Here is a 21,935-nt window from a genome sequence, read left to right as displayed (position 1 = left end):
ACCCGTTAACGACAGTTTGGGGGCTGGGTGGGGTAGGGGCTACGTCCCCTCCCCGCCTGACCGGAGTTGGGGGGAGCGGGTGCCCCTTCCGCCCCAGAGCTGGGTTGAGGCCAGGAGGCTGTCGTCCCCCTCCCCCAGCCCTGTGTCCGGCCGCGCCGTGCTGTCGCCCTCCACCCCCGCCACCCCACCCCGTTCCCCAAGGGCTGTTGTGATTGCGGGACTCGATGTGACAGCTCGGGGCTGGGGGGGAGGGGGTAATCCAGACGCCGCGCCGGCCTCTTCCTGCACCTCGCCAGCCCCGCAGCCGCGGGAGGACGGGGCGCGGCTTCCCGAGAGCCGGGCCCGGCTCGCCCGGCGGCGGCAGCTGCTGCACCCTGGGGGCGGGGAGCGGGCGCTGGGGGGGCCTGGAGCGGAGCGGCGGCGGGAGCCCGGGCCTGGCAGCGCGGCTTCAAGTTTCCACCGGCGCGTGGTTGTGCAACCGCCAGAGGAGCGGGAGCCGCGGGCGCCTCGGAAAACAAGCCGAGCCCATAAACAAAGCCACGTGGGCTCGGGCGGGGGGGCCGGGCCAGGAGCAGGCGGCTCTTCCGGCAACAAAGGGCCGGAGCCAGCGGCCCGGGATAAATACTGCGGCCGCGCTGGCCGCGCAGCACTCCGGCCGGCCCCGCGCGCCCCGCGACCCTCCCCAGCGCCGCGCCCTCTGCGAGCACAGGACCCGGCTCCGCAGCCCCGAGCCCTCCACGCCGCTTCCCTGCAGCCGCGCCCTCGCCGGCCTCGGCCCCCGGAGCACCCGCCTGGGGCGACAGTTCCCCGAGGCCGTCCAGCCGGTGCCGTCCATCAGTCCGTCGAGTCCGTCGCGTCGTGCCCGGTGCCATGCCATTCCTCGGGCAGGACTGGCGGTCCCCCGGGCAGAGCTGGGTGAAGACGGCCGACGGCTGGAAGCGCTTCCTGGATGAGAAGAGCGGCAGCTTCGTGAGCGACCTCAGCAGGTGGGTGGATCCGCCACCACCTTCCAGCCCAGCGAAACAGACCTGGGCTGATTTCGGGGGCGCGAGGCGGGTGAATGAGGGGGCAGGCCGGACTGGGACGGAGTAAGGAGGGAGCCCCGATCCGGGAGGTGGGGTGGAGGGTGGAATGGGCGGGAGTTGGGGGGAGTCGACCCCTTTCTGCAGAGATCGCCAGAGCACGGGATTTGGGGAATCTGGTTTCTCTTGTTGTTCAAGGTCAGCGTCTCCGAGTGGGCACAACTCTTTACAGAACCCCGGTCCCCCTGAGAATCTGACGACAATCGCGGATCTTGTCCGCAAACGTTCAGACTTAAGCACACAACTTAAGGGGACCCCGGTCTTAAGGACACCAGTCGCGCAGGGTGCCTGTGCGGGGGCGCGGGCGAGTGGGCTGCGCACTTTTCACCGCTGGGGCTGCGGGGCTCGGGGCACCCAAGGGAGGTGGGCACACGTCGGGTGACGCGATGGGACCTGGGACCAGCGCCTCCAGGCTCTTCCCACGCACAGGCGACCGCAGAGTGGGCAGGGAGGATGAGTAACCAGGAGGGGCGGCCAGATGGTCCCTGGGGCACCGGCGCTTGCGGGGCGGACTTGAGGAACCGGGCTAAAGACTTGCGGCTGCAGAGCTGCGGAGGAGGGAAGGGAGGCGGGACTGAAACCCACAAGACTTCTGCTTCTGAGAGGACGAAGCATTTGCACCTGTTTCCTCAGTGGCCCTTTCGGTCAGTTTCCTGGCGGAATAATTTCAAGTGACGGCTGTCCACTGCAGAAAGCCCACCTGAGCTCTGTCAGTCTGGTGGAAAAGCCGAGTTACCCTCAATCGCGTGCTCTGCCTGGTTAATAATAATGCAGGAGTGCTGTCTAATAAGCTAGACAGGTCTGGAATCTGTCAGTCCAGGATCTGAACAGTCGACTTCCAGATCCCCGCCATTTGGCACAGGTGAGGAGGGCAATGAAAGTGGGTCCCCAGGGGACCAGTGCAGCCCAGCCATCCTTGGGTGCCTTTTCTCTCAGCCTTTGGTTGAAACCACTGGCACCAGAGCCCTTAAATTGATTTTGGTAGAGAATTCTGTAACTGAACGGGGTTCCCATTTACCAAGATTTACCAGTGATTTATTTATTTATTTATTTTCTGAGCCCCTGGCACTCAATTTTAAGGAAACTATCAAGAAAGTATGGTTATTTTGATAGCTGGACCTCCAGACTGCCCCCCCCCCCCCCCCCCCGCCGCAATGTGTCTGTGATTTGTGAAGTGTTAAAACTCCTTTGTCTTCAATGAAAAAAACAGAAAACCAGAAAGCATTTAATCCTGGGGAGAGATGAGAGCATGCGTAACTCTTATGCTAAAGACACTTTGAGGCAGTTCCTGTGCAATTTGGGGAGCAAATAAATCTTATTTATGGAAAATCAGATAATTTACTTAGAGCAAAATAAAAAGACCAGTGGCTGTCACTGGACTCTTCCCTTTTAGGGATGCAAGTTACCAATGATGCCTAAATCATTCTCCCTAGACTAGAAGGTTCCTTCCTCCTCTTCCTAAGGAATGATCTGATAGTTTGGTACTTTATTTCTGTACAGCAGTTCTCAGTCTTTGTGGGGGAGGGGGGTACCAAGGATCTGCTGACCGGTGTCCCCGTGGCTCCCCTACTTGTAATTGTAGGCTGCAGACCCCTGGGCTCACTCAGCAGGAGAGGATTCAAACTCCAGAGCCTCTGGTTCCTATAAATAGTTACACTTTATCTGCTCCAGGAGATAAACTGCTCTCAATCCCCTTAGAAGCAAATAGTGTGCCTCTCTCGAGGTAGTATGGGAGACCAGAAGTTGGTTTCAACTTACCCAAGTTTAACTGAGGCCGGGATCAGGTAGCTTCACACCCCTCTGTCCCCTTCCTGAGCCTCTTTTCTTTCCTCCCATTTCCTGCCCTCTGAGCCAAAACTGTGGCACTGCTGAAGTTATCACAAATGGTGATCAATACACAGGTCCCGACCCCCTGCGGCTCTTGGATGAGTCAGAGTTTAGGAATCATGTGGTAGCTCCTAGCAAAGCAGCCGGCTGTTTGTTTGTGGAGTACTTTTTTTTTTTTCCTTCACCAATTGTAAACAATCCCTTCCCTACTTAGCCTGAGACGTCTGCCAACTTCTTAAAAGCAGTTGGCCTTCTGAGACCTAAGTTGGTAGTCTCAAATATCCCCACTGTTTTTAGCCTTGGTGATGTTTCTCTGTGATGTAAGGTTTGGGCCGAACCCCTGCCTACACAGGTGAAGTTGAATGCCTCTCCTGTTAGAAAACAAAAGGCAGACCCTTTCAAAGGGGGGAGGAAAGGGTAATAAAACAGAGAACTACAGAGGCAGGGTACACTTCTCTAGTTCCAAGTACCATCCCGTGAGCTGCCTGAAGGGGAGTCAGGAACGAAGGGCGCCTTTGGTGTGTTTTGACCTGGGGACAGTGTTTAGTGTCGACCACACTGTGTCTGCGCCACACACCTTCTCTGGACTCTGCTGGCCATTGTCTCTGTGTTCCAAGCCCCATCCCTCTCCAACAGCAGAACAGTACTAAATCCATGCCAGCTAGGAGCCCCTTCTCACCAACAACCCCCTAGTTTCCCCCATCCCCAGGATGAGTCATCTCAGCGATGTGAGAGCCTCAGGCCACACTTCTCCACGTCTCCAGTTCTGCACTGAAAACTCCCGTGTTGCTTTCCAGGATAGCTGAGGCTGAACCAGGAAGCAGGAAGTTGACCTTGGTACCCTGGATGAGTAGTGCAGGAGATAAAAATAATAGTTCAGATTTTTATGAGGGCTTACTGTGTGCTGGGAAGCCACTGGTCTGTGAGCTTCGTATATTAAGCTGTTTGTTTGACCAGAACAATCTGGCTGCTAGCCAAGGGAGTTTGACCGTTTGGGTATGAAGGGGAGCAAACTAGCATAGAAATCTCACAGGCCTTACTCTACAGCTAAGCCCTTTGGGGCAGGCACTGGCTTTCTTAGATGGCCTGTTAATACAAACAAAATGAGAAATCAGCCTCTTTATTCCCTTTCCTCCCTTTTTATCTCCTCTGCCCAAATGGTCTTAATTTTGAAATCTTTCCACCTTTTCGAAGGTTGTTCTTCGGTATCTTGGTTAAGTGCCTGTTGACAGTATAGGGCTGGGGCAGGTCTTTTTTTCTTATTCTAGGCCTGTGTCTATAAAAATCAAGATTAGTAAAAACGGACCACAAAATAGCAACTTTAGTGGATATTATTGAATTTAATGAAGAAAGTAGACTCTTTAAATAGTTTTGCTTAAAAAAAAAAAATTAAATGTCATGGTTCCTAAATGGTGGTGGCTTTTCTTGTTAAAATTTTCAGTTGTAATTTTCCATTGGCTTTGCATTTCCTTGAAATGGATGAAATTGAACTCTCAAAATAGCCTCTAACTGAATAAATTATTGCTTGACAGAAAACTTATAAGCAGGCAACACAAATGAATCTCCTAGCCCTTCCTTCCAGGACCTACCTCTGGAGTCCAAAACCTAAAAACCAAGAGAAAAGTGCAGGCCTTGTCTTTGGTTGAAGTTTATCTACATTCAGTAGTGGGAGAGCATCCTCAATGATGTCAAATTCTGATTAAACTTAACTTTGAAAATGAGTCACTTGGGCTTAAAGCAGATTGTCATTTCAATAAGGAAGGCAGGTGCTCAAATTCCTTTGAGTAATGTTCTCAATTAGAAGAGAGTCAGAGAAACTATAAATATTTAAAATTTCTGGAGAATGGCCACAGTCTATGGTCCAGGCTCTGAAAACTTTCTGCTAAATCTCAAATGTGGGATTAAGAGAATAAGGCTGATTTATTTTATGGTTCTCTACAGGTGGAATTGAGGCTCTCAATTTTTGTTCAGAGTGCGGAAGTATGTTTTCTTTAAAAATAAGCCTTCATGTGGCCTTTTTACACACAAAAGGCTCTCCCTTTGCTTTCTAAAGCTGTTTTTAGCTTTGGTATATCCTGGACCAGTCAAGTGATCTTCCCTGTTTCCCTTCTCCTCAACTTTGATAGAAATTTCTTGTTGGCTTTAATGACTCACTGTGAAACTTAAAAATATCCTCTTTCGCCCCAATGAAAAGAAGAAGGTTGTAGCTCTTAGGAAACCCGGTAAATAGTATTAAACATGACCTTTATAGGGCAGATTAACAAATGATTATTCGGCTCAGGTCATGATCTCAGGGTCCTGGGATCGAGCCCCTCATCGGGCTCTCCGCTCAGCAGGGAGTCTTCTCCCCACCCTCTGCCTGCCTCTCTGCCTACTTGTGATGTCTGTCTGTCAAATAAACAAATCAAATCTTTTTTTAAAAAATGATTATCCATCAAGCTCCTCCCCATGGGCCCAGAATATTGTTGGTGATGTCACATGTAAGCATTTATGTAGCAAGATACTTACAGAAGTGCTACCTAAGAGATTGATTTCAGCAACAGGATACTGGAAATTATTTTAAACCCTCTTTTCTCTTTTACTATTTACATAACGTCCGTGGAATGGAGAAGTGCAGGTGTGCCTCCTTTTACCCAATAGCCAAATGTCAGAAGATTTAAAGCAAATCCCCTTTTAAATTCAGCAAAGGGACTCAGAAAATTAAAGGACTCTGATATATTGGTGATAGAAGAAAAAGGCCCTAATTTATGTTTATCAGTGGGCATTAGAAATCCTGCCTCTTGCATCCATACCCATGGGGTTTGGAAGAGCTACTCACTCTTCCTCAGTATTTCTCTGGCATCCCTTCTGCAGAAACTCTTCAGAGACTCACTGCAATGTTACAGGGGTTTGTACTAGCCTAGAACTCAGCCTACCGATGGAAATATGCACCTGACCCCAAGTGAACCTGTGCGTCCTTCAGTGACCTGTGATGGGGGCAGTTCTGTCTTTTCAGCCCTTATAAACTTATGAGCTGTGAATTCAGCTGGTTTCATTTAGGACCCAAGGTCTTCACCCCACAGCATGATGCCTAGTGTTAGTCACAGAATTACATGAAACCTAAACAATTAGCACTGTACACAAAACATCGCCTAGAAATGGAGGGTATAAGTCCGATTTGGGCAAATGTGATCATGTTTCAGAGGCATGACAGAGCATGCTCGTTACAAGCCGCTTGGGCACACTTTCAATGGGTGGATTGTATGGTCTGCGAATTATATCTCCATAAAGCTGTTTTTTTAGAAAGCCGCTTAGGGTGGGTGCTTTTGCAAAATGCAGGCATTGTGGGACTACAGTGATACCAGTAATCCTCCCTCTCCCTCCTCCCCCTGCAGTCATCATTCTTGCTTAAAGTAATATTGTGGTGCCCAGCATTGCCCTTGGTTAAAGGGTACAGGGCTGTGTGTTGGACACAATGGCAGGCACTGTTGGAAATTGAAAAGACGCAGAAGCCCCCATCCCTGCCTTCACAGAGACGCAAGAATATTTCACCCCCAAAGAGGGAGGTCTGTGCCTGCACAGAGTTCTTTTCGTGGGGGTTTATTGTTTTGTTGGAAAAGATGTATGTTTGTGTTTTATAACCCAGCGAGTTATTTTTAGAAACAGCGCTTACTAGAGGATCACTGTCCCAGCTCATCCCCTGCTCTGTCATTCCTAGTTACTGCAACAAGGAAGTCTACAACAAGGAGAATCTTTTCAACAGCCTGAACTATGATGTTGCAGCCAAGAAGAGAAAGAAGGACATGCTGAATAGCAAAACCAAAACTCAGTGTAAGCCATTTGCTTTGAACTTGGAAGAAGGCTGTGTGAAGATCGCTAGGATGGGTTCTTTGCAGGGGGAGAAAGAAAATCAGACCCCAAATGTGAGACATCTGCTTGAATGTTGACGGTGACATTGACAGAGGTCCCTGGGGTCTCTGCAGTCCGAAAGCCGGCTGTGCGTGTTACAAGCAAGAGTGTGTTCCTTATAGACTTGTTTATAAGTCAGCGGGTAGTCGGGGTGTTTTTCTCCTGCTGGTCACTTACATCTGACGTAATTAATTTAGTTACGATACAGGGATAGGGCCAGTTGAATCCGTTCCAGCATGTGCTTTTATTTGACACTGAGCTTTGAGGCTTGGGATATAGATCTGTTTCTCCCTCTTTCCTTGCATAAATCCCATTACGTTTCAAAATGCCGTACATAAGAGTGTAAAGTTCTATTAGTAAGCAAGAACTACAGCTCTTCCGTTTAAGCCACCTGGACAACATGATTTCCTCATGTTACCTGCTTTATTTCCACTTTTTATGGCCTTGCCTCAGCTGTAGGCTTGGCATTTAAAACAAACTTGTCTTTGGATATTTGATTTTTTCCCCCCCAATTTGGAGCTTTGGTCCTCTAATAAGTCCGATGATCAAAGATGTGCAGTGCTTCAGACCAAGTGGGCCGTAACACCGGCACAAGTCTGCTGCAGAAATCAGGCATTTACATCTCTTAGATTATCCGTACAGTCTGTCTTTTTGTCAAAATGTTTGACCCATTGGATATGTGAAAAAGAAACAGGTTTAAAATTTGGGGCATGCTGCAAATTTTAAAGCTGGGGGGGTTGTTTTTTTTTGTTTTTTTTTAAATTTTTATTTCTTTATTTATTTATTGTCTCTGTAGATTTCCACCAAGAAAAATGGATCTATGTTCACAAAGGAAGTACTAAAGAGGTGAGCATCTGTCCGTTTGTTAAAGAATATGCTTGGCTTTCAGCCTCTCCCAACAGGGTAGAGAGGGGAAGCCGGGCAAGAATATTACTTCAGGTCGCGGCCGTTGTCCTGGGTGCCGGTGATGGTGGCTGGCAGCCCGTCACCTAGCCGACCTTCAGAGTTTAGGGCTACAGAGTGAGAAGCAAAAGTCATTAAGTAGACTCTCAAATCACTCAGTGAGATTATGTAAAATGCTTTATAAAGATTAATATACCCATCTCAAATGTATTGTTATAAAGTCCTGGCCTTTCCCCCAGAGCAGTGCCTCTGTTTTGTTCTGAGATCTCTTCAGACTCCAACTTTGTTAAGGTTTAGCCCTGGAAGGGCTCATGGCCAAACACGGCAGAAGTTTTTAACAAGAGTGTGCAGGGGACAAGACACTGTAATAAGTACATTCACATGACACTTTATAAAATCCTCTTATGTATATTTTCTCTCTGCACGGGCATCTGCTCCAATACCTAGGATACAACACAGTCTGGTAGAATGATAGAATCTCTCTCAGTGTCAGGGACCTTGGTGAAATGTACATCCCTGCCTGTTTGAGGCCCTGCTGGGGGTGGTGAGGGGAACAGGGACCTACCCACGACCACCCAGATCCTGGGAGCAGAGCTGGGGCAGAGTCAGGGCTCTCTGCTCCCAGTTCCTTGTGTGTTCACAGGTCAAAGAGCAAAACTTCCTTTTGCTGCCTCATGAAGCCTTAAAAATGCTTCTGATGATCACAATGAGAAAAGCACTAAAGATCCGAGGCAGGGTAGCAGGCAGAGCTGAACCTGGGAAGTGTAGTTCCCCTCCCAGGAGACGTTACAGTGACCCACTAGCATCGGGTCACCCATCATACATCCAGCTCCCAACCTTCCCTTGATAAGCAGCTACTGATGATCTCCCCATTCAAGTCTGTGCAAGGGCTCAAATGGTACAAATCTTGAAGAGGGGTGTGTAATGCATGAGTCACTGGCTAACGCAGCTGCTGGCTATACCCCGCATGGTTGTGGCTCGCAGGGGATTCCCAGAAAGAGCTGCTCATGGCACAGGAAAGCCACAGGTGGCCATAAGTTACCTAAGACCGGCATCCAGCCTGTCAGTAGAGTCCGGGGGGGAGGACTGTTCTGGAGAATGACCTCTGCACCCCCTATTTTCACATCCAGCGCCACGGCTATTGCACTTTGGGGGAAGCTTTCAACAGGTTGGACTTCTCAACGGCCATTCTGGATTCCAGAAGGTTTAACTACGTCGTACGGGTAAGTCTCTGAAGGTTGCGAGTCTCGGCTGAATTGTCTTTTCAGGTTGTCTTGAGGTCATTATCTGCCCCACCCCCCGCCCCTGCCCCAGCCAAATAGCTTCTTAGGACGCTGGGAATTTTGAGGAAAGCAGAAAACAAGCTTGTCCACCCACTTCTCTCCAGATGGACTTCAAGTGCTTGTGTGGGTCCCATTAGGGCATTCCTGAGATTGGCTCTGACAGACAGCAGTGGCCATGATGCTCATGTGAGCCACTCCCAGCCCCCACGGATAAATGGGGACACAGTGCAGGCAGCAACATGAGCCAGAGCAAATCCAGCAGAAAGCAACACCAGGGCATGTCCTCGGGTTGTTCTCACTGTCCTCCTCCCTGACCTGCTTGAGCGGACTCTAGGTGACCCCAAGGCAGTCGTGGTTTAGGCTACAAAACCAGATGAGTTCAAACACCCCAGTGCTTCCTACCCATGACTCCCTTCCATCCTATGGGAGGACGTATTCAGTCTCGTGTTCACCAAAGCTTGAAACTACCTGTTTGGGTCACTTGCTTTCCATTTGAAACCGTATGTTGGGGGGGGGGGGGCGCAGTTAATGAGTTTTGGCAAAATATTCGTGATGAATGGAGTAAAGCACATGAGCCTAGCCATGCCCCTCAAGTCCGTGATTCTTTTTAACCGCTTCATTGTTGTTGCTTCCCCCGTTCTTTGGTCTCTGGTGCATTTCTGTCCGTGGTTCAACCAGGGAGGTTGCGGCTCAGATGTTTTAGGCTCAGAAGCAGGAAAGAATTTACTCACAAGGGGTGTTGATTGGTTGGGTTTTCATTCTTTCTCCTGGGTTGTGCTGTTCCGTGCTGGGTCACTGAGTCAGATGATAGCCACGGCTCAGCCAGAGTGATGACATCAAGCCCCCATGAGGCCTGGGTCATTCACCTGTCATCTGGGCAGATACAGGCCTGGCTGTCCCAGCGGACCTGATACCCAGGCCTCCTTGGAGTTCAGAAGCTCTGAGCTGAGCCTGTGACCACATGAGCAGGTCTGTCTGCTCTCAGCTGAGCCTTTATTGCCATCCAAAAGGGATGAACATGAGAGACCTTCTGGATGAAATGTCCATGTCATTCAGTGTGACTCTGCCGCTCCAGGGAGATCACTGTGGCCTGCAACCCGGCCCAGGCTGGCTGGAGAGAGGCCCAGCAAGAGCTGGAAACTCTGTTACTAAGAATATGAATAGTTTCCATGTTCTAGGTGTCAGGGGAGGACACCCAGTTCTGATGTCTTAATTACAAACGGATCAGCAAAACGGTCCAGTTTTAGATAGTTCTCCTTCCTACCTGTTTTTCCTTTCCCAAGAAATAAAGCAAAGGGACAAGACTACAGTAGCCAAAAATCTATTTCCATATAATTCTGTACATTCACCTTTATCCTTCCATGCACCCTACGTAGTGGAGGGACTTTGCCGATCCATTTAAACAAATGGAAACACTGCAAGGTAAAATGACCTGCTCAAGGTTACGGAGCTGTGTAAGCAACAAAATTGGAATTGGAAACCGAGTCTGTCTTCGAGTCCACACTCTCCACTGTACAGTGGGTCGTCTGTAAGCAGAGGATGGAAAAGTACAATGGTCTGAAGTCAAGCTATTTCAGGCCCTACTTTCTGCCTATTTCAGCCTCCCTAAGCCTCCTCTGCCCCTTCTGTAAGGATTTATAACCCCTCACAGGGTGGCTGTCCACTCAGTAATGTATTTTCTATGGAGATACCCTGCAAACCAGAACCTGTTATTCAGGGTCAGCTACAATATTTATTACTACCTACTAACCGAAATTATTAATTCTCCCTAATACGCCTTTTCAGGCCAGCTGATAAATGTTTTTCTCCTTAAAAAAAAGGGGGGGGGAAATCTTGCACTTGATAAAGACCCAGGATAGAGAACTTGTATCTCGTAGTATCTAATTGTAAACTACTATGAGCACTTTTCTGTAAATAATGTTTAAGTCAGAGAAACTGCTACATGCTTTCGGAGTTGTCAGGTTCAGCGGTAGTGGAAAAATGTTTCTATTTTGGAAAGAACCATCTTTTTTTCCCTTTCACTGTTCAAGTCCTCTATAATTTGAGAAATAATGTTATTTTTATAAAGAGCTTAAAACATTTTAATGATAGGCACTGCATTTTGAGGGTTTTCTACCAAGCAACTTTATGCACATCTCATATATTCTTCTTATCCTTAAACCAACTTTGCAGAGTAGCTTGCCAATATGTCCCCGCCCCCTCCCCACTCGCCCAGCATCTGACTACTTCTACCTAATGGCTTCCTAATACAGTACTACAGTGACTCCTTAGTTCCAGTGAATGACTGAACCAGCTTCAAAAGCCTTTAAAAAAATTTTTTTAAATATTTTAAATTTTTTTTTAATTTCTTTAAGGCCAAGTACATTTTTAAAAAATGGGTTGTGTTCATGCTGGCTGTCATCTTCAAAAACAGACCATGCAGAGGAAATAAAAGAGATGGCTAACACCCCTATTGCAAGATTTCATCATTTTTACCAGTAAATATGAAAATTTTATGGAATTTTTTTAAAATCAAAAATTTTTAACATAAACTGGAGAGGTTTTCCATACAGCGTCCGTACCTTATTTCAATAGGCTTCAGGTTCTACTCACTGTCTTCACCCCCTTCCCTACACACGCCCGATGGCTTAAATACAATAGAACTGTGGGTTTTAAAGAGGATTTAAACCCTTTAGAGGCAAGGACTTACCCATTTATGAAAGGTCGTTTTAAAAAATTGGTTTACACCGTGCCTCAAGGCCAACACAGCTTGGAGCTGGCGAGGATTCCAGGGGCTGGGCTGGTGGTGGGCTTGGCACTTGGTCACCAGGAGGAGGAGAAAGCTGATTAACGCAGTCAGGGCACAGCGCGCGGCCAGTAGGGAAAAACAGGTCTCCAGTAAACCAGGAGAGGACTTTGGAGACCACACACTGACTCCTGGCTCTCTGACATGAGCCTGCGATGGCCCACTGGTTCTCATTTGAACGGCTGTCCATTAGAATCGCCTGCAACGCCTGTTGGTCTACAGACGCCCACCTCTAAAGCATCCGATTTAATGAGCTGAAGGTGATGCCCACACATTGCTTCTTAAATTTATCCTTCAAGTGATCCCTGTGTTTTCAAGTTTGAGAACCAGCTCAAAAAACTCCCGGGAGCCCAAATGCCCTAGTTTGCACGCAGTGTTTTCAAACACGAGACAGGGAGGCTCAAAAGAAGAGAGGATTTTAATGCTTTAATGCCAGGATGGCCTCTGACCTGGTCTCCCAGCTCGCTCTCGCTCACTCTTGCTCTCTCTTTTGGCTCTTGATGCCCCCTCCAGACCAGCAAGGTCCTGGAGAACCCTGAGGGCCACCTCCTGACTGGAATGAACGGACCCACAGGTGTTAGCAGATCAGAAAAGGATAAGCAAACGCTTGTAACCCCACTCTCTAGCCCTCTGCAGCAAAAAAGAACATCCCAAGTGAAACCCAGGCACATTCTTACTTCTTTTCTGCATTACCACCCTAAGATCATTTGAACGTTTCCAGCAAGTTACTGCATTCCTACCACCCCTAAAAGTCTCTTCCAAAAACATGTTTTAGTTTAAGTTGACTGGCGGTTTGGCCAACAAAAGGCTGAAATATGGCACTGTGACTCAAATTCAAACCCAATGCCTTAAATTAAGGGTGTGCTGTTGCCAACCCCCTGGTGGGTCGTGATGTGCCTGACAAGCCCCGCCCCTTCACCGGGTTCCTTGGCCGCAGTGACCTTGGTTTAATTTGGCACTGCCCTAGACCCGGCGCCTTCCTTGGGTGGAGGGTGGCCCCTGCCACCTGGGTCTTAAAACCAGGGGTTCTTTTTCCCCTGGGACAGAGCAGCTGGGATAGAGGGAAAGAGGCTTGTCACCCAGACACAGCAAAGTCAAAAGAACAGAGCCATTGTGAGCCTACTTGAAAGTGACTTGCAGAAATGACTGGGAATTAACATTTGAGGGCCCAAGGTGGGGATTAGGTTGCCAGTGCTACCAGAGAAAGTCTGTGTCTTAGAACTCCTGGGTTTCCCATTATATGTTAATTTAAAAAAAAAAAAAAAAGAATTCCTGGCTTTCTGTCATAATATGCATTCAGGCTTTGCATAACAGATCCTGCAATATCTGGGTACCCACAGAAGTGGGGAACACTCACAGACACAGGTGTATGCCCAGACAAGTGGAGAGCACCTGTGAAAATGAGGGGGATGGCCAGGAGCCCAGCATAGTGGTATTTTGGACCATTGACCCCAAACAATGTCAGCATGTACTCCCCATATATGTGTGTTCATAAATTCATCTGTGACTCACCTACCTATTAAAGGTGCTAATAATGGTATCTGCCCCGTCATGTTGCCCAGAGAGTTACAACTTGATTTTAATCCTTTCCAACAGTGCCTGGTACAGGGTAAGAACTCGAGGAGAATCTCTTGTTGCCATTAATATCCTCATCTGTCGGGTCCTGATTACAGGCATTAGAAAACACACACACAGGAAGATGATCGAAATAAGAGAGATTAAAGATGAAATGGAGAGCTGGATGTTTTCTGGTTTTTCTGCCTACTGTCCTCTCCCATCCCACTGTGGAGACCGCAGGATCAAATTTTTTTTTCTTAAGGGCTCCGAATCTAAACCTTATCCCACTAGAGGCCCAGAAATAGATTTTATACAAAAATTCAGTCTAGTTTCTAGGATAAGTCAGGGACTTACTATGAGGGGGATGGGGTGATATCATAAATTAGACAGGTCAGCTGACTTTTTGAATACCAATCAGCAGATTTTTCTCCCATTCAAGGAGGTAAGTTCCTGAGAGCATTCGGTGCTGTACTCTAAGTGCTCCAGTTCAGGGTAAAAACAGGGGTTTTTTCCCAGTATCTGTAAGCTAGGACCACAAGTGACGGAGGCTCTCCAAATAGCGAGGAGTTGACAGCTCCCTCCTGCTAGATCCCCAGAGATCACTGGCTCCTCCCAGTGACTGCTTTCCCATTCCTACACAGGGATTTCTGGATGCAACCCGTAACATTGACCCAGTATTGCCAAAGCCACTTGAGAGTCAGTGAACACGTGGCCCCCGTTTGTCAGGAGCTTCCGGGCTACTCTGGGGGGACAAGGTTCCACCACTGAGATGAAAATGGGGTTTCGGTCCTGTGTAGGAGAGTGGACGAAGGGGATATTGGAGACAGCTTCTTGGAAGAGGTAGAACCCGAGACTGAAGAACCAGCCTCCTTCCTTGTAGGATGGCCAGGACTCGGCGAGGTAGAGAGGCGAATGGCAGGCTTTGCGGCACAAGTGGCAGGAGCAGAAATCTGGAGACGGGAAAGAACGGGACGGGGCGGGGGGCGGGGGGAGGGAGGGCAGATGGACCAGAGACTGAGGGCGGTGTGACATCCAGCCTCATGGAATCCCAGGGTGGAGGGGACGATGCTGGAGCAGACGGGAAGCCCAGTCGCAGCAGGAACATGGAGGCAAACAGAGCCGCTCCGACTGCTGCAACGGCGAGCAGGGCAACGTTACAAGTTCAAAAATACCTGGGACAGATAGAAGACAGGCGAGTTTCTCTCCAGGGAGAATACAATTAATTTGTATAAACTTGGCCCTCCTTCTTAGGATTTTAACGCCCTCAGTTAGAGAGATGTTTCCCTTGCAAATAATATTTACTCGATCTTGACGTGCCTGAAGATTATTCATGCCGCTGAAATGTTTCCTCTTCCAACCTGTCAGTGTTCAAGCTCAAAGTCAGGACAAAACTTTCCAGGTTTTTAATCGCTGTTGTCCACTGAATAAATAAGTGTCCTGAAAGGACAAGGCACTTGGTACAAGTGGAGGCAGCGCCTGACGTAACCAAGGGTTTCTTCCAGAAGACCCAAAGCTTCCTGGAGGCACCCAGCTTGGGTACGGAGCAGTGAGAACCGCAGGCTTCTGCCGCTCTGGCCTACCTTTGATAGCCCGGAGGCATGCTTCTCCATCAGACCTACAGCTCAAACGTCAAGGCGCACTGTCCTAGGACATGGAAGAATTTAGAGATAAGTTCTGTTCTTAACCATGTTCTATGCAGGACAGAGGACGCTTTGAGCACCAGCCTATGATTAACCTCCAGGTGGTTTTGTCTTAAGGGGGCAGGCCAGCTACTGCTTCTGCTCAGTGTCCCTCTAGATCTCGGCTGCTTGCCTCTCTGGGATGGTGTCCGGGATATGTATGCACCATAAGTGAATTAACTCCTGAAACATCAGTCTGGGACCAGATCCCGTATGACTCCCAGCTTCACAGTCTGGACCATCTGCCATTGACCGTGATCTGCCTCATCTGGAGAGGCGGGACTTGGGTAAACTCTTGTCCAGGTCTCTTGCAGCTACAGCATACATGCGTTGCAAGACAGATGTATTAGAAAACAGGTATCTGTCACCCACCTACCATGTGCCAGACTGGGGGTAGAGTGGGTGGGAACAAAACAAGCCTTGCTGTCTTGAGGCTCAGATCCCAATTAGAGCGTCCTTGAAGGAGGAAACAAGATCATTTCAGAGATGTGTAAGTGGAACAGGGAGACCAGACGGTTCCCGGAGAGGACAGTCCGAGCAGGTGACCTCCGGACTGAGGCCTGAGGGGTGGGTCGAAGCCAGCACAGGAAGACATGACAAAGGCAGAGGCTGGGAGGGGGGTCCTGCGCCGTCCAGTGCAGGGAACCCAGGACAGGAGGCGCAGCTAGAGCAGAACGGGTCGGGGAAGTGTGGTGCAGAGGGACACTGGAGAAAGGGCACCGGCCAGTCACGGAAAGGAGTTTAGATTCTTCTGGATGTGAAAAGGGGAGCCACTTGAGGGTTTCAGGCAGAGAAGTGACGGGAGCTCCTGTGTTCTGTAAGTACTAATGCTCTGATGAAATGAAGGGGAGAGAAGAGAGGGGAAACCTCTTTCTGCAGCGAAGTGAGAAAGGAGGAAGTCTGTCTTGTGCCCAGTCGTGGTCCACACACCACTTCAGACCGTGCTGGGATCCGCCCCGAGGCTTGCTATGTGATATTGCTTGCAACTTGGTTTTTCTCCTACTCAATGTCTCCAAAACCAGCATGAGCCAAAGCTGAAGGGCAGGATGTGGTTTCTGCCTGCGGTGACCAGCATCCCTTCCTCTGGTAGTCCAGAGCCTTTCCTGTGACGGCACAACTAGTCTCTGCACATCGGGCCGCGTACCCAGGCTGCCCACGTGGCAGTGATACCGTGGAATTCAGGGCTGGGGGGCCAGCGGCTGAGAGCCCTCCGGCCCCTCGTCCTCCTCCTCTTGACCCTCCCCCCACGAACACGGCTGCAGATTACTGGCACCTGGGCTCAGATCTGCCCAGCAGAAAAGAAACCGCTTTTCCCAACAAGACATTTTCCTCTGCTCTCCTGTGGCTGGAGGCAAAGAATCCAGTTGGCTAAGTCCTTTTCATAAATAAACAGCTAGAGAGAGTCCTGCTCCCCTAGCACACAGCTCTCAGAAGTAAAAGGAATCGATTCTGTCATTTTTACCACTAGATCTACATAAAACTACCTGCCCATTCGGGGCCTGCAGAGTTCTACTTCCGTGGAAAGTAGACCTAAGTGGCTCACGGAAAGCAACTGTCCCGTCCCAGTCGTGTTAGTAACACTTTCTGGGGATTTTTTCTCCCTTCCTGGTAAAAGCTGATCACCTGTCACGATGTCCTATTAATAGGGAATTTCTAGACTCTTGTCTCCCAGAACATCGTAATACGTGACATTGCTACTAGTTTTAAAGTTTGGCCCTAGGTGCCCGTTTGATTGACCCTGAAAAGCTGAAGCCCTTAAGTCCTCAAAATATTTATCCTCTGTTAAGACACAAATGGGCACGAGTCCTGGCTCTCCCACTTACGACTGCTAGTGTGATTGAGGTACTTGACTTCTCTGAGCCACAGTGTCCTCTCTTATCAGGTAGAGAACCCAACCCTTGGCTCACCGTGGAAGACTAAACAAGGTCAGATCATACATGTGAAGTTCTTAGTGCTGATGCGTAGTGACCCTGATATATAGTGACCCCCGTTACTGTTAGCAAAATAAGACCTCGTGGTAAATGCAATGTAAGACGTGAAATGTAGCAACATTAATTCTCACCAACAGATAGCGAGCTATTAAATGTATCACTAACATAATAAAAATGACAGAAAGGAATATTAAAATTTGAAACCATTTAAGCATTTGGTTGACAATGAATAAAACTGAAATATAGAGATTCTAAAGATCTTTAAACCAGGTGTACTTTACTGATTGACTATGCCCTCCTTAGCAGTGATTTTACCTAGTAATAGTCTTGCATTATGATTAAAAAACTAATGATAATAATGAGTATATTCTTTGTGCCAGACACTGTTGTGAATGTTTTATGAACACAGATCTTCACTGCAACTCTAAAGTGGATGCTATTATTATGCATATTTTACAGATGGGGGAACTGAAGCAGGAAGTTTAGTTCTGAAACCCTCCTAAACTCTATTTATACACATACACACACACACACATAGATATTTCTTAAATTTTATGATATATCTATGATATATATTAAATTTATATATATCACAGATACAGCTATATATCAGAAGTTGGTAAACTATGGCCCAAGGACCAAGTCTGGCCCTCCACGTGTTTTTGTAAATAAAGTTTTATTGGAACACAGCCACATCTACTCATTTACATACTGCCTAAGGCTGCTTTTGCTCTACCACTGCTGAGCTAAGTAGGTGAGTACTTGGGACAAAGAGCATATGGCCCACAAAGCCCAAAATATTGACTATGTGGCTCCTCACAGAAAGTTCACTAAACCTTGATAGCAGCTATAAACTTCACTAAAACACTCGGGTCTGGAAGAGGACAAAATAATATCTTAATAATGCCTTGTATTTGGAATTTAGAGTGGGTTTTCAGATATTTATCTCTGTAATTCTAACAATCGTGTGAAGTGGGTAATCTTTTTATTTCCATCTTTGAAATGAAGTAACTAGGGTTTTGAGAGGTTAACTGACTTACACCGGCGACTAGACCATAAACGCCATGAGTCTAGCCATCACATGTCTTTATGGCCATAGCCACGTCACCAACGCTAGGGCAGAGTGGACACTCAGAAAACACTTGCTAATGGGAGAGAGTGGTAAAGGTCACCCGGCTAGAGAAGCTGGGTCTCCTCCACGGTTTCTTCTCCCGACCCCACCACTCCCTGGTGGTGGAAGGAGGAACTTTTCTCTTGAGATGGGGCTAAACACAAGGGTGCTTGACACGTCCTTCTGCTGTCAGTTGAGAAATTTTTGCTGCTGCATTCCTCCTTCTGCTTAGTCAAACATCATCTCAATCAGAAAGGGCTTTTTGTTTTCCCTCAAATGCATAGTCATAGCCTGGAGAGTTTTCTGTCCTTGTGATTGGTGCATTTTTAGACAAGATTAACACTGACGCCTTCAAGAGATGGTAGTCACGTGGAAGCTGGGTTTTGGACGGATTTCAGGCAGAGAGCTGCCCGCCCTCCTCCCATTCCATGGTGAGTCACAGCTCACAGCTAACTGCCCTTCGGAGAGGGACTCAGGGCTTTTGTTTTCTTTCATCTTGCCTCATGCTGGTCATGTGAGGCGCGGGGTATTATTAGACCATCGGGTTGGCCTTCTGAATCTGGTTGCTGTTGGTCCGGGAGATAAACGAAAGTTCTGGCTGGTCCCTCCGTGCCATTTGTCACTCTTCTCTTGCCTGTCACGTGCTGGTTGGTGACAGAGCTGCACCAGACAAGCAGAGGTCATCCAGTGTGGTCAACGCCCGTGGATGTGGCCTCTACAGATGGACAGACTTCTTGCCTCTCTTTGTGGGTCCTGGGTCAGCTCCTGGCTTCCAGCGCTGGATCGCCAGTACGAATCCTAACCAGCCAGCCTCAGCCTGGCCTCAGCTCCCTCTCCCAGTGTGTGTGAGAGATACAAAAGCCAGGCCGGGAGAGGTTTCGGGGTGTTTTGTTTGGGGTTTGTTTTTGTTTTTGTTTTTTGGTTTTTTGGTTTGTTTTGTTTTTACTGAGAGTAAAATTATGTTCAGGAAATTAAAAGTCTATATGTGGTTTGACAGGCTCCTAAGTGGCTTCAGGAGGACAGAAGTTTTTAAACAAATGGAAGCAGAGGTTCTTTGAATTGCTTAGGGCTTTGATCCAAAAGTTTTAGTTCTCCTCTGTAGCCCGATTTTTGGAAAGTCACTTTGGTAGTTCCCTCAGCCTTGAGTCCAGTGGCCCAGCACAATGTCACACTCGGTGTTTACTGACCTGAAGTGGAGCTGGGCTGGGGCCTGGCCAATGGATGAAACTCCCTTGCAAAGTTTCCTGGGAGCAGAAATTCAAACTCTGAGGTAAAGGAGTAGTCTTGGTTCTAAGTCTTCGGCTAGCTAGTTTTAGTTGGGGGCCTGCTGGGCTCTGGTAAAATTGTTTTCACTTCACATCAACCTCTTTTGTTTGATGACTCTGTGAAAGCATGAAGTGTATTGAGGTGGTCTCAGCTGAGTCTGCCCACTGCGCAAAATTGGTGAGACTTAGTCGCTTGAGCCTCACTTTGCTCAGCTGTTAAATGGGCTGATTACCTGATCTCTAAGACATCCTTCCAATCTTAAGTTTCATTTTTCGTCAGAATTTATGATAGATTTTTTTAAAAAATATTACCACATCTGTAAATAATTTTGTTACCAAAGAAAAATCTAACTAAGGATGCAACAACTTAAGTTATTACCTTTCTTTCTTTTTGTTTGTCGATAAATGGGGTAGTGGGATTAGGACACACACCTTCAACAAACCAACCAACCTTGATTTTCCTAATCCATACCAGGCACTATGCTTTTGGGGCAGTTCCTCATTCAAATCTCTCAGCAGTCCTGGGGCCTCTGAGTATGATTAGCACAGATGAAGAAATGGGGGCACCAAGAAATTTAGTAACTTGCTCATAGTCCCAGAGGATCCTAGTCTCTCAGTAGAAATGTGTGTGTGTGTGTGTGTGTGTATACTATACAACCCTGAATTCCTCTTTCTCCCTGTGACCAGCCTCTTTCTAAAGGAAGATTAAGTAAGTGCAGTAGGAGATTCTAATTAACAAACATTTGTACTGAACACGGCCTGAGCAGGAGATTTCTGGAGAAGGCTGGCCCCTTCCTTGGAAAGCACACATCTTGCTGACCGTGAGCTTTCACGTACCTTGAGAACAGTTGGTACCAGTGGGGAAGAAGTTCAAGGAGGGGTAGAAGGACTCCTGCTGGGAGTGATTGTGGAGAACTCAAACATTTGCCAGTCACAGTCGGCTTTGTTCCCTTCCGAGTCCCTCAGCTTCCCTTGCTGAAGTAGGACAAGCAGAATGAATTCACCCTGGCTGAAGCCAAACTCTTTATATTTAAAAGAAAAAGGGAATTAAACATTCAGTCTGATTCCTGGGTTTTGAATTACCCCCATTTGTCTTCCACTGTGAGCATCTGCTTTTTATTCTCCTGCGGGCCTGCCGTTTCTGTCTCCCTGTTGGTCCGTATCTCTGCGTCATGTGACTCAAAAGCAAAGATTAGAGGAGAAAAATGTCTCTGTGTTCTAAGCCTGGCAACTTCTATTTTTACCCACAGCTGTTGGAACTGATAGCAAAGTCACAGCTTACGTCCCTGAGCGGCATCGCCCAAAAGAACTTCATGAACATTTTGGAGAAAGTGGTACTGAAAGGTGAGCTTTGCCCCACCCCACTCCCCCACGCCTGCCACCTCGCTCCCCTTTTTATAGAGATGGGGATGGGCGGGTGGATTTTCCAATCGAGCAGACCTGTCCTGAGATTTAAGGAAGGGTGAGTGGATGGACGTGAATGACTCCAGATGCATTTCAGGGGTGCCAAATTCCAGTTCAGAGAGGAGTGTCACTGGCGTTCAGGACAAAGGGGAGAGACCGTCCCCTGCCACCCTTTCATCACGAGCACCCATTCGCCCTGCTGTACGCCTCTCACACTTCTCAGTGCGGGCACATGTCCCAAGCTTGGCTACCAAGCCTCTGGATTCCAAATTCCTGGAAAATTGAGCTATGCACAAGGCAGAATAGGTTCACAGACTCTTAGATCTAGAAGCAACTTTCGATCTTTGGCTCATCCGAGTCCCTGTGCATGCAGGGAAACTGAGGCCCATAAGAAAGAGTAATTTATCTCTAATCCCACAAAGACTCAGGCAGACAGCCTCAGAGCTCATATTCCTGACTGCTGACCAGCTACGCAGGACATCACTGCTGGGCCAAAGGAACTGCCCTCAGATCAGGTGAGCCAGTTGGCCCTGGGGAAACAGTGAAGAGAGAAAGAGGCTTTGTCAGAAAGTAGGGAGAAGAGAACAAAGAGGGGCCTAGATGATGGAAACTCTACCCAGTAACCTCAAGTGTCGAAGCTTGGCCAAGTGTCGAATAAATAACAGCGAGAAAGAAAACCACATCCCCAGAGGCAGTACCCACGTGACAGGAGCAGAACAGAGGAGAAAAAAGGCCCGCACACCAAATGTATGGTGTCCCCATTATCGTGACTGCTCATGCTTTGTTCTCCCCCACTCAAGTCCTCGAAGACCAGCAGAACATCAGGCTCATCAGGGAGCTGCTGCAGACCCTCTACACGTCCTTGTGCACGCTGGTGCAGAGAGTCGGCAAGTCTGTGCTGGTCGGGAACATCAACATGTGGGTATACCGGATGGAGACGATTCTGCACTGGCAGCAGCAGCTGAACAGTATCCAAATCACCCGGGTAAGCAGCAACGCCCGCCTCCCTCTGGCCGTAAGGACTTCCGCCGCTGCCTCCCCCGAGAGGCTGGGCAGCCTCCCAGGACTTTGTAGATCTTCCCTGGTGGAGGAAAGGAGTGTGGACTGTCCCCATCCGATGCCCTCTCCCGGGTGCCAAGAGTGGGCTGGGAATTCCCAATACGGCGGGAGCGGGGGGGGGGGGGGGGAGGGGGGATAGGGTGGGGGGGATGGCGGGGTGA

The 21,935-nt window shown here is 48.4% G+C and overlaps 1 protein-coding gene across 1 annotated transcript in view; it reads left to right on the top strand.

The window, feature by feature from the left end:
- Positions 1-352: 352 nt before the first annotated feature.
- The window catches only part of FBXO32 (F-box protein 32), a 34,201-nt gene continuing 12,618 nt past the window's right edge, over positions 353-21,935 (top strand). Inside the window, exons 1-6 of the mRNA XM_059395117.1 lie at positions 353-986; positions 6,607-6,719; positions 7,594-7,643; positions 8,831-8,923; positions 20,562-20,655; positions 21,516-21,700. Of these exons, the coding sequence (XP_059251100.1) occupies positions 871-986; positions 6,607-6,719; positions 7,594-7,643; positions 8,831-8,923; positions 20,562-20,655; positions 21,516-21,700 (651 nt within the window). The 5' untranslated portion in view covers positions 353-870. The remainder of the gene's footprint in view (positions 987-6,606; positions 6,720-7,593; positions 7,644-8,830; positions 8,924-20,561; positions 20,656-21,515; positions 21,701-21,935) is intronic.

This window comes from Mustela nigripes, chromosome 3 (genome assembly GCF_022355385.1).
Source record: "Mustela nigripes isolate SB6536 chromosome 3, MUSNIG.SB6536, whole genome shotgun sequence".
NCBI lineage: Eukaryota > Metazoa > Chordata > Mammalia > Carnivora > Mustelidae > Mustela > Mustela nigripes.
The sequence above is the reverse complement of the archived record's forward strand: the minus strand, read 5'-3'. Positions and strand labels throughout refer to the sequence as shown.